This window comes from Chanodichthys erythropterus, chromosome 10, assembly GCF_024489055.1.
Source record: "Chanodichthys erythropterus isolate Z2021 chromosome 10, ASM2448905v1, whole genome shotgun sequence".
Lineage (NCBI taxonomy): Eukaryota > Metazoa > Chordata > Actinopteri > Cypriniformes > Xenocyprididae > Chanodichthys > Chanodichthys erythropterus.
Window position 1 is genome coordinate 48019583 of NC_090230.1, and position 27443 is coordinate 48047025.

General features: G+C 36.2%; 2 protein-coding genes across 2 annotated transcripts in view; one reads left to right on the top strand and one right to left on the bottom strand.

The window, feature by feature from the left end:
* On the bottom strand, nucleotides 1–26548 carry ltn1 (listerin E3 ubiquitin protein ligase 1). Its single transcript, XM_067397983.1, has 30 exons — nucleotides 26387–26548; nucleotides 25399–25605; nucleotides 22707–22805; nucleotides 22214–22444; nucleotides 22053–22105; nucleotides 21670–21850; nucleotides 21008–21181; nucleotides 19124–19314; nucleotides 18749–18896; nucleotides 17943–18677; nucleotides 17264–17305; nucleotides 16992–17181; nucleotides 15177–15416; nucleotides 14862–15015; nucleotides 14585–14732; nucleotides 14248–14455; nucleotides 13735–13894; nucleotides 13495–13599; nucleotides 12569–12711; nucleotides 12328–12463; nucleotides 11075–11219; nucleotides 10588–10798; nucleotides 8730–8967; nucleotides 7893–7973; nucleotides 7039–7225; nucleotides 6599–6770; nucleotides 6249–6469; nucleotides 5967–6161; nucleotides 4887–5054; nucleotides 1–4249 (listed from the first exon to the last, which is right to left on the bottom strand). Exons 1-30 carry the CDS (start codon nucleotides 26426–26428, stop codon nucleotides 4187–4189), a joined length of 5268 nt encoding a protein of 1755 aa, XP_067254084.1. The 5' UTR covers nucleotides 26429–26548; the 3' UTR covers nucleotides 1–4186.
* The window catches only part of nle1 (notchless homolog 1 (Drosophila)), an 8566-nt gene continuing 7563 nt past the window's right edge, over nucleotides 26441–27443 (top strand). Inside the window, exons 1-2 of the mRNA XM_067397985.1 lie at nucleotides 26441–26572; nucleotides 26755–26895. Of these exons, the coding sequence (XP_067254086.1) occupies nucleotides 26761–26895 (135 nt within the window). The 5' untranslated portion in view covers nucleotides 26441–26572; nucleotides 26755–26760. The remainder of the gene's footprint in view (nucleotides 26573–26754; nucleotides 26896–27443) is intronic.

Sequence of the window (27443 nt, forward strand, 5' to 3'; positions counted from 1 at the left end):
TACAACACTGTGTTATAACACTTTTTCCACTACTAACACAAAATTTATTCAGCCGCTCACCTGGAACCACGTTGCACTTGTGATGCAGGGCGCTCGGGTTTGAATCCCATGAGACACAATAAAAGAGCTCAAAGATTAATAAGCAAGCTGAAATTACATGGTTGCTTCTGAAAATGCTTTTTATCTCAGGTTTGATTTTGTTAATACTATCGGTTATAGGGTCAGGTTTAGTGTATGTGGTATTTTTTTTTTCAATTTTCAAACATGACAGAGCTTTAACCTTTTAGTTTCACAAAATTTATGTACAACAATCAGCGCAATTAAACATTTCAAGATTCACGTTCATCTGTTTCAGACAAAACTGAACACGCTTTTACACACCACTCGAACATTTCAGTTTGAAAGTGTTGCAAAACACTTTCAAGAAGCCAAATTGGTTTGATCATTTAGAAAATGGCAGTGGATTCTGCAGTAAAATGTAGTTAGTAATTTCATAATATTTTTCTTTAATAACTGTTTTCTTATTTGTGCAAGAATCTGAAAATAAATAAAAAACAATACAATGTAGCAGAGTTGAATAATTAAATAACTATAAAATAATTAAGTTCATTCATAAGGCATTTACATTAGGCCTACTTGTAGTATTGTGGTTCTGTCTATCGATTACTCACATTACATTTATTTTGGTGTTAACACGGTTGTCATAATAAATGTATAATTGTCAGAGTCAGAAGATGTGAACAGCTCTGAGTAGAATGTCCCCGATTGGCATTCACTATCTACGGTAGCCTATATATAATTGACATGGAGTGAATGCGGCAAAACCTAATAAGTGCATGACCGTTCATGAATGGCTGGTCCAATCAGATCTAAGAGCTAGAGCCACGTTACTGCATGATATGTTAAAAAGCTTTTATTCATCAGTAAATATTCATGACGTACTGCATTTGTGTTATATATATATTATATATATTATATTTATATATAAAAGAACTCCTCTGATTTTCAATTTTTTTTTGTTATGCGGTAAATCAATTTAGTGCAAAAGTGAAAGTGTTCCTAGTGGCTAATTCTTGTCAATAGCCAAACTCCTAAATGATATTGGATAAATCCTCCCCTGCCAGTACAGGGGGAAAAAATTGTAAGAGGAAAAATGACCTCCTCGTCAAACAAGGGCATTTTCTAATATAGCCAAGTGTGGAACTAGACCAAAAAAAAACAAAAAAACAAAGGAAAGCTAGAACAGCAGAGCTGGTCTCCACTAGGGGTCAGCCAAACCACTGGCCATGCAAATTGGCTACTTTAATGGCAATAATGAAAGTGGAAAGAAGGCGGAGGAGAGCTGGCCTGGTTTCATTGTGCTGGCAGAGCAGCAGTGACATGCTGCTATTTAGAGAGCTGAAAAGAAGCCTACAGCACTGAACTGAGGCGTGACAACTCTGGAAGTACCAGCAGTCCTCAAATGGGTCAGGATGGACTGAATATTAACTAGGCCCTGCACACTAGTTCTTGCAGAAGCATTATGCTGAAAATTGAACATGCAGCTCTGGCCCTGCCTACGCTTTCTGTAACTCAGACACACACACACACAATATGAAAAGGCAGGAAGAACACTGATTGCATTAAGATTATAAGAATATCCTGTAAGAAAGAGAGAATTTTCTGAGACCTTGTGGCTTTAAAAAAAAAAAAAAAAAAAAAGAGTTTGTTGATCCACAGTGCAACAATAAGGAACAATATAAACCTGAGTGTGTTCCACCCACATTCAGATACACTGTCAGCATATAAAATCACATCTATCTATCTATCCACCTATCTATCCATATATCTACTGATCTATCTATCTCAATATAAGTCATTAATCTGACATTGGGGATACAATGAATTACATTTGGCTGAAGGCTTTGGTTAGACCATTTTTAGAGCAATAACCCTCTCTTGACACTGAGCGAATTGAATAAAACATCTCTGAAAAAGGATTTTAAAAAGCATCAATCCTAAACAAACTTACATTGACACCATCCAATGCTGCCACCTAGTGGTTCACATTTATCCATATCCGCCTTGTGGAAATATCAACAGTGAGTTCAACACTTGAAGCTTATAATCCACCACGGGCCAGCTTTTAAAGCATCAAGGACCTAAAACACCACATCTGTGAATACATCCGTCATGTTTAATTACCTAATGACTTCCAAACAAGCGTGTAATGGAATCAAAGCCTCCATTACAACAATAACTGACTCAAATGCCAATGAGACAGACCTGAGACCTGATAACCACTGCCATTTTGGCACCAGCAGCTGCCGTCTAATTGGTCCCGTTTCCAAGAACTAGCAGCTACCGTGTTAGCATTTTACAGTAAGACTGAAATCGCTACTGACATCCTGGGCCTAATAAATCCAATAAAAGGCTTTTGCGAGAGGAAATCAAGAGAGGTTGTTGTGACTGCTCATTATATGTGTGAACCCTGCAAAACTTTCTCCGTAAATTCTAGAATGTTGACCTTTTCTCGTCTTACTCTCATTCCAGTCTTTTTTCCCACCGACTTATCTCTGACATGTTGTTAACCATTAAAGCAGACCTATTACCACAAAAGAGGGACAAAAACGTATGTGTTTCCTCTCGTAATATATCCTGAGCCTTCCGACAATCCCGTCTCCCCAGTGCTCATTGTAGTCTTTACCGCTATTGATTTTTATCATAGATAAGGCAGCTAAATCTCCCTGAGAGCTCTAAATCCTTCGTCTCTGCACCCAGAAGCATTAGCTTCTTCCTCATGCAACAGAAAATGATCTTTCTTTCTGGTTTTGGGGGACCTCTGCTCCATCCTCTCTCAGGAGAAAAACCTCAGTCACGGCTTATAGGGCAACAGATGCAGGCAACAATACAAAATGAGGATGACTGATAGCAGCTATAGTGCAGGCTTTGCATTTGAGACATACATGGGAATACTTGTGTTATTATTCTGTACATGGATATACACACATACATATATACATATATAACACTGTAATTACATTAACCTATATATGTATATATGCACATATTGATTATTGCAATGCAATTACAGAGTAATTACACAGTTATAAGATTGTTATAACAAAACTCCTAATCTGCAATGCAAAATATGCCAGTAAAACATCATGTGGTGGTTTGACAAAATGTATAAACCGCTTGGTCACACTGGTTGTGTTGAGGAAATCCACAACCATATGGGATTGAAGATCAAAGGCATTTCCTGTCCTGCTTATCATATACTTACAGAAGCTTCAATAACATGAACGAGTTAAAATTTAAACATGGCTAGAGGAGACACATGGTTTTGTTCATATTTGTTTCAAGCAGTGTTCTGCATCATGCAATACATGTGGCTCTTCATTGGGAACCTCTATTAAATATTAATAGCTGAGCAACAGATGGATTTAAAGTGCTTTGATCATCAACCTTTTTTGCCTCTGAAATGATTCTTCGATGCATGTCTTCCCTGCATAAATGCAAACTGCAGCTAACCCAAAAGCTTCAGTAGATAATTTACGCACAGATAATGTGACAGAGTGACTGACAGAGGCAGATTATGTAAAATGACGTACGATAAACAGTAAGGCTGAAAGTATGATAAACATCTGTATTTCAGGACCACAGATTGTGTGTCATGTTATACAATCTGTATCAACTTAAAGATCAAAGTAAACAGAAATTTCTGCAGCATACAGCATTATGTGTCATTACACAAAATATAATTAAGCCAAGATTAAAAGCCAAAACTCTGTCCATTAATTCTACACAACTCATCCATATGGTCCCACATTTACCAGAGCAAAATACAATGTTTTCCACATTAGTAGTAGCTAAGGACAGTTTGGTTTCACCAGATGATCTATCTAATGACAGGAGGATGAGTAAATAATGACAAAATGTCAATTTTTGAGTGAACTTTTCCTTTAAGGCCCTGAATGTGTTTGTTCATCCTTTATTGTCCTATCCAACTGTCTTCAATTCAGTCCGGCACTTTGTTTTCTGGATGTTGTTTGGTGCGTCTTCAGAGTCAAAAACTAAAAGGCCACAGTATCTTGCAGCACTGCAAAAATCATATGTACAAACAAATGAAAAGAACATTTCTTTCTGAGTCAGCTGTTCGCCAAGGACGTCATTCACCTATTATTTGTGTCCATGGAGACAGAGCTTAGAAGAACATCTCTCTGCACAGAGGACACGTGGATTTGTTGCTAGATGTGAACCATTTATACTGTGGAATGAAAGAAAATGGAAACAACCAGTCAGTGAGGAACGAGAAGCGCTCGAGAACATTCAAGGCTACGCATTTTGCTGATTCTGAAATATCCGCAGAAATGGAGTAATAAATAGAGACAGATTGAGAACTTCACTGTGGTGTTGAACTGATTCAATTTCATGTGACCTATTAGGGTTTTAAACCTCTGATATGAAAGGGATGCAGTCACACTACCAATAACCTATTTTTTTTAAGAACAAAATTGCGACTGAATTTCCTTTGTGATTCAGAAATGCATCAGATTACAGAAGTAAAACGGGTTTCATGTTGACTTTAACCTACAGATATTATAGATAATGATGCAAATTTGTATATTTGTAAAGGATTACCAGGATTAGGCTTTAGTTCAATTAGGACATTTAATTAGCTTTTATAAACATGTCTTAGAAAAAAACATTACTGGTGTGCTTCTTGAGACAAAACAATGGCTCTGACATAAGATTTGAGTTCCTTTCAGATAAAAACAGCTCAAACATGTATTTTAGTCTGAGACTAGGCTTAAGCCTCGTCTGGGGTCAGTGTTTAAAAAAAAAAACATTCATCTAAAAATAACTATAATAGAAGAGCAAGAGATGTTGTATGCAGCACTCACCAGACAGGCAGAGTGGAACTTCTTTTTGCAGGTACGGCAAGCTTTCTTTGGCAGCGAGTAATTGGATCCATGAATGACAGAGAAGCAGATCATACAGTCCTCCACCCCCTCAAAACGCTTGTCAACATTGTTCTTCCACAGTGACAGACCCTCCAAAATACTGCCATTCTACCAAACACAACACATCATCTAAATTAGTTTGGGCATTTTCAGTTATTATTCATATATTAAGCAAAAAACACTCAGGGTATTACTGTTACTCTAATAAACCAGTTCAACCAGGCCAATTAAAAAGATGAGGCAACATTTACAGTGGCTTCAAAAAGTATTTGGACACTTCTAGACAAATTTAAAAAAAAAAAAAAAAAAGAAGGTGCTTAGTTGTCCAAATACTTTGGACTCTCTGTTACAGCACTGCTTTGTAGTATGACAGTGTTTTAGTGCCAGTTTGTTTAAACAAGATTTTCAGAATCAAGTTGTAAAATTAAGAAAACTGAAATGTAATTTTGCATGAAAGACAATATTCTGAGATAATATTAATAATCTTGATTTATTTTCTTTTATATACCATGTTCAAATGTTTGGTGTCATTAGGATTTTTTTTTTTTAAAGAATTAATCATATTTATTAAGCAAGGATGCAGGAAATTGATCAAAAATTGTATTTCAATTTAAATTGCATATTTCTTTCAAATAAATGCTCTACAGTTTCCACAAAAATATTAAGCAGCATAACTGTTTTCAACATTGATAATAATGTTTTTTGAGCAGCAAATCAGCATATTAAAGTGTGCTGATTTGCTTCATGTGACTCTGAAGACTGGAGTAATGATGCTGAAAATTCAGCTTTGCATCACAGGAATAAATTAAAATTGTTAAATATATTAAAAGAGAAAGCAGTTTCTTTTAAATTGTAATAATATTTCACAATATTGCTATTTCACTGCATTTTTGATAAAATAAATGCAAACGTGAGAAAAAAAAAACATTAAACAAATCTTACTGACCCCAAACTTTTCAATGGTAGTCTTGTTATTACGTTTTAAAAGGTTTAGCCAGAGAACATTTATACTTCCTGTACCTGGTGTGTGAGGTACGTGCTGAGCTGAAGCATCCAATTGCGCCACTGCTGAACGGACACACCCACTCTCCGCCCACTCTCCACTGAGATAGACCCAAGGGGATAATTCTGAGGCAGCTGAATCACCAGCTCTATGAAGATATCGTCGACAGAGTAAGTTGCGATCACCTCCCGCGTGGCAGAACGCGCTTTCACCTGTGAGTCAAAACACATCCAATCACAATGCAAAAAAAAGCACAGAGCACATTTTTCTCCTGAACTAAACTTTCCACCCTGGCTCACCATCATGTTCTCAAAAGTCTGGGTGCTGGACTGCACAGAGGCAATCTCCTGCGCAGACAAAACGCCGCTGACGTACTTGCTGGTGAATTTATCCACCGTGCTGAAGACGCGTTTCTCTTGGCTGTTCCACCACAGACGCACCATTGCAGGCAAGTCCTTCAGCGCACCATAGTACACGGAGCACGCCAGATGGGGAACCTCAAACTGCAGACCTTCAGTTTCTAAAACACACACAATTAGTGAGATGATCTCAGATATGAGAGAAATGCATACGCGTTATAAATCATTGGATGTCAAATGATGAGTAGTTTGGTAGTGAGAACCATGGTTATTAATGATCTACAACATACTCTGGGGGGTGAGAGACAAACTCTCAGTGAAGAAGGTTTTAGGTTCTTTGCTTGAGGGTTCAGCTAGTTGTCCGGGCACTGATGGGTTCTCTGGCATCAGACGGAACAGGTGGAGCAGAAGTTTATGAAGAGAACGAGTCTTTTTCAAGTGCAGAGAGTACTGAGCTCGCAGCTGAAACACAAAGATAGCCGTTTTCGCTATGCAAAAGATGTGTTATCTTGCTTGCATTACAAATAAGTACTGTGGCCTTTCTTCACATTTACTCAGGATCAGAAAGGGCTGGGGAGATGAAAGCTGTGACATTATGACTCAATATTTCTTTCACAATGAAATGGACGTCTGACAGACCATTTAAGAATGTCTCTGTTAGAAGTGCATCAGAAAGGATGAGGCAATGACTGACAGCTTTCCAGAGCATTATGACTGATAATTTACTCACATGAGATGAAGAAGCCTTGAAGAAGGTAAATAGGAGTTTCCAGGACAGAAGATATCCCAGAATGCAGCAGTGCTCCATACTGAGGGCCTGTACCACTGCAAACTCGCCCACTTGCACACCACCTAGAATATTCTCCAGTAGCTCTTCTGTGGCAGAAAGGATGCTCATCAACGCTGCCGGAGGAGACCTGCAGGAAGTGCACACAGTAAGTCTCCTAGATGCTGGACACGTCCAACCATAAAACTTGGGGATGGAGGGACAGATTGTATAAATTAATAATTACATAAGACAATAAATAAATAAAAAAAAATTATATAAAAACATATTTACAGAAAAAAAAAATGCTGAAAGGATAAAGGACAGATGGACGAATTGGATAATTCAATTAATACATAATGCAATAAATAAAAATAAATAAATAAATAAATAATAATTATATAAAACAAATTTACAGTGAAAAACAGTAAAAGGACATTCCCAGATGTCTGGTTTATATAAATAACTTTATATAAATATTTTATTATTGTTATCATTAATGTACATTAGGGTGTTGTGTTATTTGGATAATGTTTATTACATTATTTTATATATTTTACAATTTAGTTAATAATTAAATAAATAATAAATAAACAAATTATATATATATATTTGTTTGTTTATTTATTTTTTGGTCCCCATGAGGAAAACAGCTTATAAATCATATGGAATGACATTTTTTTTTTTTTATAAGTTTTCTATTATGGTTAGGGGATAGAATATACAGTTTGTACAGTATAAAAGTTATGTCTATGGAAAGTCCCCATGAAACATGAAAATCCAATGTGTGTGTGTAAGTGCAGGTTTTTGTGTCTTACAGGCATGGTTCCTCTCCATCTTCATCCTCAGATTTAGCACTGGCACTCTCGCTGTCACTCTCTGGCAACAAAGGCATCACCCTGTAAGACACGAACACATCACTCACATTTCTCCTGAGACGACTTGACGTCAACGCTGAGGCTCATTCAAAGGCTTGTAATGGACATAGCATTACAGCAACAGCACAGAGAAGATCTCAGCTAACCCCGTGGAATGTAAAACTGTTTCTCTCCCAGAGGCTTGTGCTCTCAATGAAGCATATTTAATTAAAGCCAAAGCGGAACGCATTGTGGATTAAACTTCTTACGTACAATATGACCTTAAGGCTAAGCAAAAACTATCCGTCCCTTGGAGTATTCATTTCAATTACATTTACAATTATGTTCTCGACAGACACTTTCCCACCAAAGCAACTTACAGGAAAGTCCATTATAGTGTTTCTGCAGACGCTGCAGAACAGGTAGAAAACAAAGATAATGTCTGGGTGGTAAGACACATGCTGACTCCTTAATGCAGTGTTCTGCACTTAGCATTTTATTTTTTTTCCCCTAAAGTCCAATTACAATGTTAAACAAGTTTTCTTACACCACAAACAGTTGTAATTTAGTTTAACATGCCCTCTCACTGACCCAGGTTGTTTTTGCTACTGTACCTTCAAGACTTCGGACATATGTTAATGTGCTCATGGTAGCGGATCATGTAAAAGGGCCTTCTGAGCATATCTACATATTATGTTGAACTTAAAACAGTACGTCTTCCATTATATGACACATTTAAATGTCTGTATTGTGGAGCTGGAGTAAGGTAAGAGTTAAAGAAGGTAATAGAGTCTGTACTTGTGCAGGATGTGGTAGACAGCGAGCTGTAACGGGCGGGCTTTGAAGAGCAGCAGGGGCGAGAGGGTATTCAGCAGGGTCTGGAGGGGCTCCGGCAAACTGCTCCTCTGGTCAGCTACAAACCGAGGTGGGAGTTTATTCTGTGTGAGCAGCTCCACAGGGATGTAGGTAAGAGCCTCCCCCACCGCCCTCAACACCGGCAGGGGGAACAAAGGGTCATCCGGCTCTGTAAAGTCCGCTGAGACAAAAGTGTGACATTTCAAGGAGTCTGTTAACCAAAAGGCATCATATGTCCATTACATATCAAAAGTGAAAATGGGTTTTAATTACACTGTACAAAATGTTTGCAATTTTTATATAAGAATAAACTAAAAATTCTACAGAATAAAAATCTTAATTGTTTAACTGTAGGTTACCTAACCATATACTGTATGGTGAAAAACTGTAAATGCTTTATTATAACATTATATGTAATTTTCTGTAAAATACTGTCAAATTTATAGTTTTTGCAAGTAAAAACTATATAATTTATTTAAAAAAAAAAAGTAAAAGGACATTCCCAGAATTAGGATCTTTTGTGTTATTTAGATTATATTTACTGCATTATTTTAGTGTTGTGTGTTACCTTGATGATGTTTTGTCGGTCACACTTTAGATTAGGGTCCAGTTTTCACTATTAACTAACTATTAAGTATGACTTTTGCTTTAATAAACTCCTTATTACTGCTTATTCACAGTTAGTAAGGTGGTTAAGATTAGGTATTGGGTAGGATTAGGAGATGTAAAATATAGTCATGCAGAATCAGGCATTAATATGTGCTTTATAATTACTAATGAACAGCTAATATCCTAGCAATATGCATGCTAATAATGTTAGCAAATAAAAATGTTTGTGTTCATTCACAGTGCATTAACTAATGGTAACATATACAAATATTGATCCTAAAACTGTATGTTGAGATTTACATTAACTAAGATTAATAAATGCTGTAGAAATATTGTTCATTGTTAATTCAGGGTAACTAAAGTAGTTAACTAATGTTAACAAATGAAACCTAATTTTTTAAAGTGTTACCGCCATGTTTTATGGAAAGGCCACTTGCGATTCATCATGTGGCTTTCTATTGTTCCACCTGTATTGCTATCAGTACATTTGAAGGTAAAAACCAGATTATGATAGTTCAAGTAGAGTGGTATGTTCATATTTTATAATTTAATGAAATATATAGTTATAGGCTGTAAAATATACAGGCACCACTATGCCAACCTGTAATAATGGAAAGATAGTCACCATATTTTAAGTTTTTCTTACTGTAAATTTAACAGGATACTATTAACTATTAAATATAACTCCTGCCTCAAACTCCTAATTACAGCTTATTAATTGTTAGTACGGTAGTTGTAAAGTTTAGGTATTGGGTAGAATTAAAGGATGCAGAATAAGGTCATGCAGAATAAGGCATTAATATGTGCTTTATAAGTACTAATAAACGCTATTAATAAACGCATGCTATTAAGCAACAAGTTAATACTGAGAATTGGACCATAAACTAAAGTTGCTGTGCTTTAGCTGTTAGACAGTTTGGACGGTTAAATGTTCTCTGAAAAACTGCATCTTTTTCTGTTTGTTTTTTTGTTAAATATCAGTTTTCAACATTGACAATAATAATAAAAAATGTTTTTGGAGCATAACATCATGTGACAATGAAGACACTTAAGATATAAAACAGTTAAATTAAATTGTAATAATACTTCACAATATTACTGTTTTTACAAACTTTTAAATGGTAGCATAAACATATTAAAAAAATAATTAAACCACAAACCACACATGATTGTTCTTGTTAAGGTGACTCACTGGGGATCTTAATAAGCAGTGGGAGCAGAAGGTTGTGAATTCCCTCCAAAAAGAACTCCTTCCACTCTGAGGTCAGGTCTGGAAGGTCTTGCTCCACACCAGCAGGGGGTGATGTGAAAAACTTACTCAGCCTCACAATCAGCTCACAGTTTGCACACACAAACAGCTGTACCCAAGGATTCCAGAATACAGTGCTGTTCTCACTGGCGGTCTGCAAAAAAGACACAAACGACATTTGCTTAGATTGTCGTCTGTATGCAGCACGGTTCTCAGAGTAGGCATGATTATTTATTGGATCAGCCATATGTGTAAAGCATCTCAGATCTCATTTACACCTGGTGTTAAAATAAGATCTGTTTAAAATGCAGATTTGATTGTGCACTGGGGTAGAAATATCTGGAAGGGACAGATAGTGTGTCACTCTGCATATAAACATGTCTGTCTACTGCATATAAACAGTGAATGAAGATGGAAAGAGAAATAACACCTCAAGCCATGCCAGCATTGAGCAGAGCAGGAGATCCCAATGAGTGTTTCCCAAGACTGTGGGAGAATGATCCACCATCCAGCACAGGAAGCGCATCATTTCTACTGCCAATGACAGCCCTGCAGCAGGAACCTTTCCAAGGTCACTGCAAATGGACACAAAGAAAGGAGAGGGAGATTATTAGGCCTTGTGTTATTTAAGTGAATGTTTATACAGTATTATTTTAAATCCAATGAACTTTATTTATTTATTTTATACTTTATTATTCATTTTATATTAAGGTATAGTAAAGAGGGGATAGGAAACAGCTTTTGTTGATTTGTCTGGGGTTTTTTTTCTTCTTCTAAAAGCATTCTAAGCCAAATGTTTATATTTTGTTATGTATTTCAGGGTGCTTCACATTTTTTATTATTACACATTATTAATTGTATATTTTGCATTCTTTATTTGAAACATATAGTAAAGTTTTTGTTGATTTTTCTGTTTTTCAGCATTAAATGTTATTAATGTTATTCTTATCAAAGCATTCGGTTTAATTTTTATGTATTATTTCAAGTTGCTTCACATTTTTGATAATCTAAAATTATGATAGATTTTTTATTACATATTATTAATATAATTAACACACATATTATATATATATATATATATATATATATATATATATATATATATATATATATATATATATATAAAATATTGAATTTTAGATTTTAGATTCTTTATTTTAAAGATTTTGACATATAAAAGATATTTGAACCATTAAAACTCAGCAAGTTTCATAACTTAAAATGTATTTAAACGCATTTATTTAATCAAGTTCCAAAAACAGCTTGTTTTGATATTGGGTGACCTGTGACGTCACATGGGCAAATACATTTGCATATACCTGCCTCCTGAGCAAGACATCGACTAATTTTTTACATTATTGCACCATAGGCTGCATATATATCTGCTTTTTTGTGCAAAAAAACTTCATTAACATTATAAGTGAACTTCAAGGAACATCCATGTCATGATCCCTTTAAAGATATATATTTTTATTATTACTCTACTGTGCATTTTTTTCTTCTACTGGAAGGATTAAATAGAGTGAGCAAATAAAAAGATGTGGAAAGAAGAGCAGACAGGGACCGAGTCTTGAATCCCGCATCACCCACGAGCATCACGGCCACAGCTCTGACATAATAAATACAACTGCCACTGCAGTCTTCCTCATTACAGAGATACACATAGCAGAAGCATGGATTCACCTGTTGAAGAGGAACCACTCCTCTCTACTGTTCCTCCATTCAGCTATCGTGGCTATGACAGCCAGCAAGATCTCATCCTCCACAGCCGTCTCGGCCTGTAGACAGCAGAGCAGCACGGCCAGACTGCCTCGGACACCTACACACACAACATTATTCTTTCACATAAGTTAAGTGAGTGAGATTGGTGTTGCTCTGCCTATGTGACTCATCATGTGCTGTATGGATATGATTTGAATCTCACTATCGATGCAGTCCTGCTCTCTGTCCTGCCAGTTAAGCAGCTCTGCAACACACAAGGCGACGAGGGATTCTCTCTCTTCACTGTCTAGAAATGGACACAGCGCCTGCACCGTATTCACACTGTGTTCTGAGAGGGGAAAGAAACTGACACACACACAAACAAGCCACAGAATTAGCAGGAACATCACAACCACCTCACTGGTTAGGCTGACATTTCTCACCAAAATACTGTGTTGATGGCCAGCTGTAATTATGTGTATCTGTATAAGCTGACTGGCTGAGGTTCCTCTGGGTCACATTCACACATTTCTTACATCAGCATATGCTGTTTAACACATTACTGCTGCTGCAGCAGCAGCCTAGAGAAACTACTAGAATTATCTCAGAGGCCAGTGCTATGAGATTTAAATCAGCTATTACAGTTACATACACTACAAAAATTTGGAGTCAGTAAGATTTTTTTTTTTTTTTTTTTTAAGAAATTAGTACTTTTATTCAGCAAGGATGCATTAAATTGACCAAAAGTAACAGTAAAGACATTTATAATGTTTAAAAGATTTCTATTTCAAATAAATGCTGTTCCTTTGAACTTTCTATTCATCAAAGAAACCTGAAAAAATGTATCACGGTTTGCACAAAAATATTAAATCAGCACAACTCTCAACATTGATAATAATAAGAAATGTTTCTTGAGCACAAAATCAGCACATTAAAATGATTTCTTAAGGATCATGTGACACTGAAGACTAGAGTAATAATGGTGAAAATTAAGTTTTGCATCACAGGAATAAATTACGCGTTAAAATATATTCAAATATAAAACAGTTATTTTATATTATAATAATACTTCACAATATTACTACCGTTTTATTTTTGATCAAATAAATGCAGCCTTGGTGACCATAAGGACAAAAAAAAATATCCTACCTTTCTACATTGCCATATAAGCCCTTGATGTCACTTGGGTCCATTTTGTTGTTCTGTATATATTTTGCCAGAGATAGTGACCAGAGGGAGCCCTCTTCTTGTGACCTGTGATTAAAAAGAATAAAAGGGTCTATTAAATGATGCTTATTAAAAACAAATTAAACATATTTATTCAAAATCTAGGCCATTACTAATGAAAATTCACATTTCTGGAAAAAAAATAAAAACGAATAAGTTAACCTTGTGAAAAGCGTGTCTATAAGAGTGGTTTTGATCAAGCTGTTGTTGTGGATTCTTTGCTCTAAATTCCAGGAATGCAGCAGTTTATGATATTCAGACACCATGAGGGGAGAGAGCTCCATTTCTGCACACCACTGAAGTCCATAGATAATCTCTGAAACTACATAAGAACAAATATTTGTAAAAATTACAAAAAAAAAAAAAAGAAGAAAGAAACTTAACTGTTTACATGAATTCTTGTGTCCAAATTTTTTTTAAATATTTTATAAATTAATTTTTTACAAGAAAGAAAGAAAGAAAGACTTTTATTCAGCAAGGGGGACGCATCAAATCAGCATATTAGAATGACTTCTGAAGGATCATGTGACACTGAAAACTGGAGAATTGAAGCTGAAAATTCAGCTTTGCCATTGCAGGAATATACTATTATATATATATATATATATATATATACACACTTTTATTATACAAAATCAATGCTACCAATAGCTAGATGAAAAAAATGAGTCTCACCTATGTTTTTGAGATCAGGACTTTCGGAGAAGTCTGCCTCCACCTGCTGGTCATCAGGTGAAGATGCAGTCAGGATGATTCTGCCCAGTAATGCACTTACACACAGGTGTGCGGGAAGCCGGTTAGACACCCTGAGCTTCCACACATCCATGCTGAGGTTTTCACCTGTGACTCTGAGATGACCACACAGCAGAGGGTGTCTCACCCACTGCAGAGATGCACAAAGAAAGTTACTTAAAAACAATGACAAAATAGTATGTTGAGGAAGTCTATACATCCTATACTTCAATTATTTCCTCTTAAAAAGTGTGAATTCCATTTGTGATTAGCTGAGGACCTGAGGGGGAAGGGCCCGTCTAATGCGACTCCACTCCTCTTCAGAAGGAGTAAGACAGCAGATAAACTGAGACAGGAGACAGCTGGTCTTCTGGGCCGAGGCGATGGTCTGAGCCAGACTTTCTACAGCCTGCACCAGAACCTGCAGACTGACATCAATAAGAGAAGAGATTTAGACAAGCTGCCACAATTCATTCAGCCAAACTTTTTAAGAACCAAAAAAGTAACAGCTTTTGGCAAAAGCACATTCATCTAAAGATGGTTAGAGAAGGCCAAACCTTTTGACAGTCAGTGGAGTGGTGAGCAGCTGACTTTTAACCCAGAGAGCAATGTTGTGGAGGAGGGTGCCCTTTGTGACCCCTGCACCCAGGTGAGTGATGAGTGATTGAATGCCAGCAGTGTAGGCGTGCTGAAGCTTCAGGAGAAGAGCATCTGCCAGAAAACACCACACATGCATTTAAAAGAAGTACGCACACAACATTGTGTCATATTTAAAGGTATTTAGAATTCATTCAAATATTCAGAAACTGTTAAAGCTGGTTTTTCACACAAACTAGAATTAAACACTTTCTTTAGAGAGGAGTTATCTTCACCTGAGAGGTGAGTGATGGTTTGGTCTTGTGCACAAAGCTGGAAAACAGTCATAAGCAGTTCCTCTGCAGATGCCAGCAACAGGCAGCCCTTAACCGAGGAAAAGAAGGTGGCAGCCACATCAGAGATGAAAGTGACCAGCGGCTCAGTGTTTCCGGCGTCAGACATGCCCTTTGCTTCTGACAGGGTGGCGTGAAGCTTGTCAATGATCTGCTCGACATACACCTTACCAATAAGAGGCTCTGCAGAGAGAGAAAAAGGGTGAAACAGTTTTATTTGCTTTATTTGAATTTTAACACATTTAACTCCCATAATGAGACATACACAGCTGTTCAAAACTTTGGGGTAAGTAAGTATTTTTAATACAATATTCTTTTTATTCTAGTTTTTTTAATATTCTAGTCTTTTTGAATTTTCTGTCAAGAAAGAATCCAGACAATTAAGACTGAATCCTGTTCAGAGAATCCTGAAAAAAAGTATCATAGTTTCCACAAAAATATTAAGCAGCACAACTGTTTTCAACATTGATAATATTAAGAAATTTTTCTTAAGCAGCAATCATCATATTAGCATTATTTCTGAAGAATCATGTGACACTGAAGACTGGAGTAATGATGCTGAAAATTCAGTCATTGCAGGAATAAATTACATTTATAGAGAAACAGTTATTATAAATTGTAATAATATTTCATAATATTACTACTGTATTTACTACTGTATTTTTGATCAAATATATGCAGCCTTGGTGAGCTTAAAGGTGCCCTCGAATGAAAAATTGAATTTATCTTGGCATAGTTGAATAACAAGAGTTCAGTACATGGAAAAGACATACATTGAGTTTCAAACCCCATTGCTTCCTCTTTCTTATGTAAGTCTCATTTGTTTAAAAGACTTCCGGAAAACACGCGGATCTCAACATAACACCGACTGTTACGTAACAGTCGGGATCATTAATATGTATGACCCCAATACTTGCATATATGCCAGCCCATGTTCAAGCATTAGACAAGGAAAGGCAGTATTAACGTCTGGATCTGTGCACAGACAAGGTAAGCCAGCAAGAACAACAGCGAAAAATGGCAGATGGAGCGATAATAACTGACATGATCCATGATATCATGATATTTTTAGTGATATTTGTGAATTGTCTTTCTAAATGTTTCATTAGCATGTTGCTAATGTACTGTTAAATGTGGTTAAAGTTACCATCATTCATTACTGTATTCACGAGACAAGAGAGCCGTTGCTATTTTCATTTTTAAACACTTGCAGTCTGTACAATTCATAAACACAACTTCATTCTTTATAAATCTCTCCAACAGTGTATAATGTTAGCTTTAGCCACAGAGCATAGCCTCAAACTCATAGAGAATCAAACGTAAACACCCAAATAAATACTTTACTCATATGATTCGATGTATGCACACAGCATGCATGACGAACATCTTGTAAAGATCCAATTGAGGGTTATATTAGCTGTGTGAACTTTGTAAATGCGCTGTAATATAGTCGAGAGCTCGTGTGGCAGGGGGCACGCGATTTAAAGGGGCGGCGACTGAAAAAATCAGTGCATAGTTAATGATGCCCCAAAATAGGCAATTAAAAAAATTTATAAAAAAAAATCTATGGGGTATTTTGAGCTGAAACTTCACAGACACATTCAGGAGACACCTTAGACTTATATTAAATCTTGTGAAAAAGCATTCTTGGGCACCTTCTTGAGTGCATTCTTTCAAAAATATTTAAAAATATTACCAACCCCAAACTTTTGTTAGTATTAACTCCAGTTGTTGAGCAGTAATGATATAGAGACTTACCATTATTGTGCTGCTGTGACAGAGCGAGGCTGATGAGAGGCCAGCCATGTGCATGTTGGGATGATGAAGAAGGGGATCCATGCAGACCCATCGCACACAGTTCTCCAGCCAATCCCACCAACCTCTCCCCTAGCACAGAACCCCTCAGCCAGCCAATACACACCTCCAAACGGACAGGATCTGCACATGACTAGTGTCATGAAAGTCAAGAGAATATTTAGTTAAACTAAATGTAACCTAATTGAAAAGCCCTTTTAATAAAAAAAAAGTACCTTTTCAATAAGTTGAAGAGTCACGTTCCAATTCAAATCCCTCTGTTATGAAGAGACAAATAATTGATTATTGATGTGTTACATGTATGTAAATAAGAGAAAAAAATCAGTAACACTAGTTTTAACTAGTTGTTTATAAGCTTTCATATTACTAGTATATTGGTTGTTTATTAGTACTTATAAAGCACATATTAATGCTTGTCATAAATATTGTTATGAATATTACTAAAATAACTTTTCTATTTGAATATATAGAAAAGAGTCTAAATTCGTTGATGAATAGAAAGTATCTTTTTAATCTTTTGTAACATTCTAAATATCTTGTCATTATAAAATATCATTATAAATATAAAATAAAATATATAAATATATAATATAAAAATAAATTATTATATTATATTATATTATATTATATTATATTATATTATATTATATTATATTATATTATATTATATTATATTATATTTTTTAATAACTCACATTATTATTATTAGTAGTAGTAGTAGTAGTAATAAATATAATTCTTTATTGAACACCAGTGTGTTTTATCATGCTGGTGCTGTTACTTTGTGTCATGCCAAATGTCACCCCTTAAATGTGGTAAAACACTGTAACGTGGGCCATCAATTGAATGTATCCCTGTAGCATCCCAATCCCCCCAACCATGTGGGTATCTTACACTGATGTGGTTAAGGATCAGTGTCTTGTCATCACTTGAGCTGCAGCACTGCAGGGAACTGAAAACCATGTCCACCAGGAAGTCAGTGTCCTTTCTGCTGTCCTGTTTTAACCATACAGCCACTCTCTGCAGGAGGAAGTGGACAGCTGCGTTCTCAGCAAGTGGCCTGAGCTCTGACCCCATTTCAGGCTTCATTTCCTCTGGCTTCAGTAGCACCTGGAACACCTGAGGGTTCGGGAACACCCGGAGCAGCTGAGACAAAAACCGCAGGTGCCTTTCCGACTCTTGTTTGCTCACGTACGCCATGTTGAGCTCCGCCAGCTGGCACACCAAATCCAGCAGGTGTCCATTTCTCAAGGGACTGTCTTGTTCCTCCACCGCTGGAGATTCTCTCTGAGGTTCCTCCCCTTGTCCTCTTTCTTCCTGGTCTGTGAAGCAAATTTTCACAGTTTTCTTCTTCTTGGTCTGTTTACTGGCACTGTTCGGGTTATGCATAATCTGCAGAAGCGATGCAATGCCCTCAAGGGCGGTTCGCTCAGCCTCCTCGCAGTCCACGCAAGTAGTGCACAAACGACTCAGACCCTCCCAAAAGTCTGACAGCAATCTTTGAAAGGTGGAAGCCTCTTTTCCAGCTGTCCGCTTTTCCCAGGAAAGGAGCATATCTGAGACTTGAGGGAACAGAGGACCCGTCTGCAGCGATGGGTTTCCCAGAGCTCTGTCAATCAATGGCAGGAGCTGTGGAGAAAGAGATCAATGCATAAGATATCAGCAAATTTAGAGAGATCTTTTCCTTTTGAACCACAGACCTGTTCTGAGATGAGCATGTTCTGGATGCTTCTCTGCTCCTGCTCGTCTCCACCGTTCTGCAGCATGATAAACCGCAGACACTCCATCGTGGCAAAAATGATGGCTGCACTCTCTGAGGGACTGGAGGTGGCACGCTCACTCGACAACCTGGACCAAACATAGCAGAATAAATAAAAACTGAGTGTAAAGATAATACAAAGTAGAATAATTAGTTAAAATGCTAGAAATAATGAATTAAAAACATTCTGAATTCATAAAACTACACCATCCTGTTTAATTCTAAGGATCACAGGAGGATATATAATTTAAGCAGGCCATTGAACTGCAAGTACATGAATGAATGACAATACAAACAAGAATATGACATTCTTTACCCCTGAATGACGGATGTGAGGAATGTCCTGGAGAACTCCAGGTCGGGGTGTGTGACCTCTGCTGGCAGTTTGCTTATAAATGGCAGCAGGTTTGGATGCAGAGATGTTGCAAGACCTCGACCTCCTTCTTTAAGAAGCACCCAGAGCTTCGGCATCACGCCTTTCCTGGCACTGACATGGGTCCAACAGTTCTGCACAGAGTTCACATGATGACAGTGAATTTGAATCAATAGACAATAGACAACAGATAAAGGTGCAATAAAATTCCTATTAGAATGAAAAAGATTGACAGTAATGTTAGAATGAATGTGGGTTTATGATAGAGCTGTAAAATGTGAGATTTGTCTTTCTTATATTACACATTATTTTTGTTATTTATAATTGAATATAAATGTTTATATAAATAGAATTTATTTACACTACCGTTCAAAATTTTGGGGTTGGTAAGATTTTTTTATGTTTTTGAAAGTCTCTTACATTCACCAAGCATGCAATTATTTTATTAAAACTTCAGTAAAAACAGTAATACTGTGAAAAGTTATTACAATTTAAAATAACTTCTCTATTTTAATATATTTTTAAATGTAATTTATTCCTGTGATGGCAAAGTTGAATTTCCAGCATCATTACTCCAGTGTTTAGTGTCACATGATCCTTCAGAAATAATTTTTAATATGCCGATTTGCTGCTCAAGAAACATTTCTTATTAATATCAATTGAAGGATCATGAAAATTGCATGTTATTTTTTATTTAGTACTGTCCTGAATAAAGTATTTCATATAACATATGAGATCCATCTATTCACACTGAGGATAACTGAGGGACTCAAACACAACCTTTAAAAACATTTTTTTCAAAAAAAAAATTGAAATGAAAACATTCACTGATGCTCCAGAAGGAAACACGATGCATTAAGAGCCGGGGGTGAAAAAGTTTAGAATTGGATGAAAGGATAAATTATGCATTTTTTTCTTCTGGTAAACATTCAATAATCTTCTGTTGCATCCAAAGGGCAGTACTAACTGAAAAAAGTATGATCTTTAAACAAAATAAGAAAAACTTGCACATCATCTTCTTGTTCAAAAGAATTCACTTAATGCATCCATGTTTCCTTCTGGAGTATCAATGAATGTTTGAACCTTTTTTAATAGTTGTGTTTGAGTCCCTCAATTGTCCTCAGTGTGAAAAGATGAATCTCAAAATCATTCAGCCACTGCTGGAAAGGGTTCAAATATGCAAAAGATGCTGAAAAATCAAAGAATTTGCAGGACTTGGCGAATTTTTCTGAAGAACAGAGCTCTGTTTAACTTCTCAGAAGAAACAAGTGACTCATGAACAACCATCACAAAACAAAACAAAAACTGTAGTGGATCATCAGGTAACCACACACAGTATTAAGAATCAAAGGTATGTAAACTTTTGAACAGGGTCATTTTTATAAATTCAGCTATTTTTTTTTTTTTTTTTTTTTTTATCTTGTGGACTTTATGTAAACATCTGTTATGTGAAATACTTTATTCAGGACAATACTAAATAAAAAAAAAAAAACATGCAATTTTCATGATCCTTCTTATTTTGTTAAAATAAACGAACATTTTTGCATATTCTGCAAGGGGTATGTAAACTTTTGAGCTCAACTGTATGGATATTATATGTTTGTTTTTTTTCAGGATTCTTTGATGAACAGAAAATTCAAAAGAGAACAGCATATATCTGAAATAGAAATATTCTACAATAACATTTTAATTGTCTTTACTGTCACTTTTGATCAAATCAATGGATCAAAGCTGAATAAAATTAATTTTTTTTTTTTTTTTTAATCTTACTAACCCCAAACTATTGAATGGTAGTGTATACAATATTTTTTATTGTATCAGTCTCACATCAACGCAGGACAGAATATGGAGGACTGCCTCCCACAGAGGGGGCAGAACCACCGGGTCTGTGTCGTCAATTGACAACAGCACAGCAGAACACGCTCGGGCCGCTTCTGCCTGGATCAGCTGGGGTGTGTGTTCACACATGGAGGTAATCAGCTCAAAGTACGCCCCTCGAACCTAGAAGATACAAAAGACAACTATGAATCCTATTAAAACTCCTGATGTGAATCAAAGAAAACAGCTAACAAATAGTACAAAGTGTATTGGTTGAAATTCTTTGGTATATCTATCAATATTTTAATAACTGCATTCTTCATTTTTTGGTCCTAATGAAAACAAAAGCGTGGGCATGGCAGGAATAAAATCTGTTTTAATAACCATTCAGGGGTGCGTTTCCCAAAAGCATCGTTGGTGAACCATGGTCGTAAGTCCCATTGAACTCTATTGGTAACGACGGAACTTGCGACCATAGTTCGCTTTGGGAAACGCACCCCAGAGCATATTTTGATGTTTAATATACAGCTATGTTATGGGAGAGTTTGGGCCAGTGAGATTTTAATAAAAAAAAACTAAATAACCAACCAACAAAATGTATTGTCACATGTTGCTTGTCACGTTCGCAGCCGTTTAAGATACACCCTACACAAACTAAACATGCAGCTCACTTGTGGGCTCTTGTGTTTGCTGTACTTCCAGAATTTGCTCTGTGTGATAAGTTGGGTCAGCCGCTCGTTTAGCAGTTCTCTGTCCTGTTCAGGTAAAACGCTCAAAAGTTTCTTCAGGGCCAGCAGAGAGCTGGTCAACAGACGGATGTACTTAGCCTCTCGCTCCTCCTCTGGCACACTCCTGCACAAAAAAAACCCCAAAATTAATATCACAGAAAATCACATATTTGAACATAATTAACATATATATTCAACATATAAACTAAAACTATTATTATTCATGAGGCACACGTGGCATTTATATTAAAATATCATAAAATGACCAAGAAAAGCAAAACCAATGCCACATCAGGTTATTATTACAGTACATATCATACACTTACTGAGGGTCACTGAGAGTGTTAGCCGTTTCTTTCAGTAAATTGTCTTGGAGAACCTGAGAGTCACAGAGGACATATGTAAAAACTGCTAAGCAATGATAACAAGTACCACAAAATTTGCAGGTTGTCATTTTGTCTCACTATGAGCATAAGAACTATCTTACATTTAGGACTTCATCTTTACAGAAGCTGATGGCCTCTGGTTGTTTATTCAGGGGAAATGCGGCCTGGAAAGCAGCGCTGGCAGCTGAGGCAGCAGGAGAGTATGTGTCACACTGACAGATGAGCCAGTGACCCATGATGCTCTTCAGGTAGGGGGCCAGATTCCTCTTTACTTTTAAAACCAGCTGCTCAAATGCCTGCTGTGTGGCCTCTCGTACACGGCGATCATGGTCCTGATGAAAAAAAAATGTATTGTGTAAATGTATTGTAAAAATGTAAATGTATTTAGTAAACAGATGATAAAAATAAAAAAAAAATTATTTAATACAAAAGCTTTTTATTCGATTTTATAATTAACCTTACAATTTACACAAATAAAAAATAAAATAAAATTACATATAAAATAAAACACTAAATCTATAAATAAATCTATAAATATATAAAACAAATGATATATACATACATAAAACAACAGGATTGTCATTCTTCTCTTACCACTGATATTCTGCAGTATATCCGAGGCCAGTATGGGAGGACACCTTTTACAACATCAGGCTGTCGTTCTTGACACATTGCTCCAAACTCCTGTACTGCCTGAAATACACATTTCACAGTTAGTGAAATGAAATGTTTTATATACATATGTTTTGTTTTCTGTTTTTTTCTAGATTTGTGCCCAGTAAATAAGTTAAAAAAAAATATAATATCATCCAAAGATTCAGAGAATCTGGAACAATCTCTGTGCGTAAGGGTCAAGGCCGGAAAACCATACTGGATGCCCGTGATCTTCAGGCCCTTAGACGGCACTGCATCACATACAGGAATGCTACTGTAATGGAAATCACAACATGGGCTCAGGAATACTTCCAGAAAACATTGTCGGTGAACACAATCCACCGTGCCATTCGCCGTTGCCGGCTTAAACTCTATAGGTCAAAAAAGAAGCCATATCTAAACATGATCCAGAAGCGCAGGCGTTTTCTCTGGGCCAAGGCTCATTAAAAATGGACTGTGGCAAAATGGAAAACTGTTCTGTGTTCAGACAAATCAAAATTTGAAGTTCTTTTTGGAAAACTGGGAAGCCATGTCACCCGGACTTAAGAGGACAATGACAATCGAAGTTGTTATCAGCGCTCAGTTCAGAAGCCTGCATCTCGGATGGTATGGGGTCGCATGAGTGCGTGTGGCATGGGCAGCTTACACATCGGGAAAGGCACCATCAATGCTGAAAGGTATATCTAAGTTCTAGAACAACATATGCTCCCATCCAGACGTCGTCTCTTTCAGGGAGGACCATGCATTTTCCAACATGACAATGCCAGACTGCATACCGCATCAATTACAACATCATGGCTGCGTAGAAGAAGGATCCGGATACTGAAATGGCCAGCCTGCAGTCCAGATCTTTCCCCCATAGAAAACATTTGGCGCATCATAAAGAGGAAGATGCGACAAAGAAGACCTTAGATAGTTGAGCAACTAGAAGCCTGTATTAGACAAGAATGGGACAACATTCCTATTCCTAAACTTGAGCAACTTGTGTCCTCAGTCCCCAGACGTTTGCAGACTGTTATAAAAAGAAGAGAGGGTGCCACACAGTGGTAAACATGGTCTTGTCCCAACTTTTTTGAGATGTGTTGATGCCATGAAATTTAAAAATCAACTTATTTTTCCCTTAAAATTATACATTTTCTCAGTTTAAACATTTGATGTGTCATCTATGTTGTGTTCTGAATAAAATATTGAAATTTGAAACTTCCACATCATTGCATTCTGTTTTTATTCACAATTTGTGTCCCAACTTTTTAGGAATCAGGTTTGTAGAAAAGCTTTCCAGCTCTAGAGAGACTTAAGCGGGAAAGCCTGAAAATGGACGCCGAGGTTGCGTTGTTTCTGCTCCATACATGAGTAACATTGGTTTCGCTATGTTTCACAGAACCAAGATATGTTGTTGTTATAATTTTAGCCCTAGTAGTAACATAACAGAGCGCTTACACAGATACACACGGGAGCGTTTGAAAGCAAGTGTCTATCACCGGATCCCTAATATATAAAATAAAATTGCTAAAACATCAAAGCCATATCTCTAACCAAGTTGTTTCAAATTTGAAGTTTATATCACAAAAACTGAGCCTGCTATAAGGTTGTAAAGTACCTTTTCCAATAGTATTGCAATGTTCAATTTCAAAATGGTTATAACAGGATGAATTTTTAGTGTCAAAGCTTTCAAATAATAAATAAAGGTGCTAACTGTCCACTACAAGGACACTGAGAGGTAAATAAATGTGTGGAGATCCTGACAGTGCTTAGTGATCCACACTGTAAAAAAAATCCCAGTAAAATTTACGGTAAAAAAAACGGCAGCTGTGGTTGCCAGAACTTTACCGTAAAAAATACAGTAGCAACGTAAAAAAAAATCTGTTAAATTTACGGTAAAATAACGTATCTCATTAACCGATATAATGTTAATTTACCAACCTAATGAAGTACTAATATCTGTTTTGTACATTTATAATACACTGACAGTCACCAAAAACAGTGGTGATAAGAGTCACATGATGAATCAAAGTTCATTACAAGCTGAGAAGGACAACACTAACTTAGAGAAGGAGCACACACTGTGTCATTCACACACACACACTAAACACCATCATGGTAACATGCATGAAATTTTAAAAATGCAATAAACATTAATTTAACAACATTAGATGTAACATAAAACCCTAATGTACATAACTGATTAGAAAAAAATGAGAAAAACTAAGAAGAAACAGAGTTATTTCAACGAAAATATATCAAATGTGAAGTGTCACGCAGGGAATTGTGGGAATGTCAATTTACGGTTTTTCACTGTAAATTTTTACAATGAATTGTTATTTTTCACTTCCAAAAACTGTGAATTTAACAGTATTTTACCGTAAAATTACATTAAATGTACCATTAGATCTATTACAGTTATTCACCATAAACAGTACAGAAACTTTCTGTAAACCAATTGACAGTTTTTCACCGCAGCATTTTTACAGTCTTTTACTGTTAAAATCACGGTCATTTTTTACAGTGCACATTTTTTTAAATGTTATTCATCAATGATCAAACACTGACCAAACATTTGCCATCTACGCAATATTTATTTGTAACACTGGACTGTGAAACGAGGCTCCAATCAATCACAAAAAAACGATACCTTCAATTTTGTGACTGTATCTCTCTTGGACAATTTCCGTAGAACCATGCGGAAGTCTGCATCAACTAGATTGTCTATCTCCTCAGCCCCCTGTACTGCAGGTACATATCCTGGATCACTGGAGGTCGAGACACCGAATCCCACAAACCCAGGTACCACACCACTCTCCCTGGCCAACAGGTCAGCAGCTCTGCCACTGCTGGATGGCTGAAAGAGAGAAAACACAGGGCTGTAATTGCACATTCATGACCATTTCAAATCAGGATGATTATGGGCCTATGGTAGTCAGGTTATCGCCATCATATTAGGTTGCTCAACTAATGCACTTTCTTATGTTTATTAATGAAGAAAACCAAAAACATTACAACAAGGCACAGGGATATTAAATATATATATATATATATATAGCTTGCCTATCTTCTTTATCACCTTTTACATCTCTTTTGAAAGCTCAACTGTTCTCCTTAGATTTCAACACATGTTAATGTGGCACTCAGTATATGTTTTAATTTTGGTATTTGTATCTGTGTTTGTAATGCTCTAGTCCTTTGGTCAGTCTAGGTTTTAAATGTGCATTATAAATAAAGAACTAGAAAAACTAGAACTTAACTAAGCCCAGCAGAATCCCAGCTTTATTGTTTTAGACAGGACTTTTAAATATTGTACCAAATAGTTAGCAAATAAGACTAACAGGGAACTAATAAACTTTGTCTGATTACACAACAAACTCGTGATGTCAAGGTTTACATAACAGACACAACAAAAAACTTCCTAAATCAAATGTTTCATAAACGTTGATTTTATACAATAAGTGAAAGCAAGTACATAATAGCGATTTGTTGTAGCGAGCTAACGTACAGTTTGTCATGCTGTCATAGTTTACAACACCGGCCTGTTATTCTGTCAACGACACTGCCTTTAGATATTTTCAACGAGTTGACTTGAAGCTAAAAAAGATTAGTAATCGAATAATTTTCATTTGTCTTACTCGAACATTTCCCTTCGTTCTCTGTTTATTTTTGCCACCCATTCTTGTGTCGGCTGAGCGTCTGCTTTTCCGACTTCAGTACAGTCACACTAGACGCGCGGTTATGATGTCAAGCATACGTGATTTGCGTGCGTCCAAAATACTGTTGGCTGCACGCGTGAAGTGAGCTGTGATCAATAAAGACAGGTATTTCTGTTTTTACTATATGGATAGTCTTGTGTTCTGTATACATATGGAATTCCTGTTTATTTCTTTAATTTTTAATAATTATACTGGCAGATATTTGATTTAAAAAGGTTGTTCCACACTTTCGTGTCTCACGTGCTTTAAACTGATAGAGTTTATTTTAATGTGTTTGTCACTTAAAGGGAAGGATGAGCGTGGACGTGGAGCGTGTGTTGATCCAGCTCCAGGATGAGAGCGGTGAGGTGCTGGGATCCCCCTTCGATGTGCCGCTGGACATCAGCCCGGAAAAACTGCAACTGGTCTGCAACGCACTGTTACAGAAGGTAGGAATGATATTATGTTGGACTGGTGTATGTGCTTCATCCAGCTGTCAGAGCACATGATGTACTGAACTGTAGTGCCTAGTATCTATCTATTTTTTTTTTCTAAAACTCTTTTCTCATACTTTTATAACAAAATCTGAAAAAATTTTTTTAGAAATATGAAAAAAGAATGTTGTTAACACTTTACAATAAGGTTCATTAGTTAAACATTAGTTAATGTATTAACTAACATGAACTAACCATAAGCAATACTTTACTGTATTTACTAATCTTTGTTAATGTTAGTTAATGGAAATACAGTTGTTCATTGTTTGTTCATGTTAGTTCACAGTGCTTTAACTAATGTTAACAAGATTTTAATAACGTATTCGTAATATGTTGAAATTAAAATGAACAAGAAAGATTAATAAATGCTGTATAAGTGCAGTTCATTATTAGTTCATTGTTTTTTAAAAAGAAGTCTCTTATTTTCCCCAAGGCTGCATCTTTTTGTTTAAAAATACAGTAAAAATTTGACATTTTATTACAATAATAAAAAAAAAAAAGAT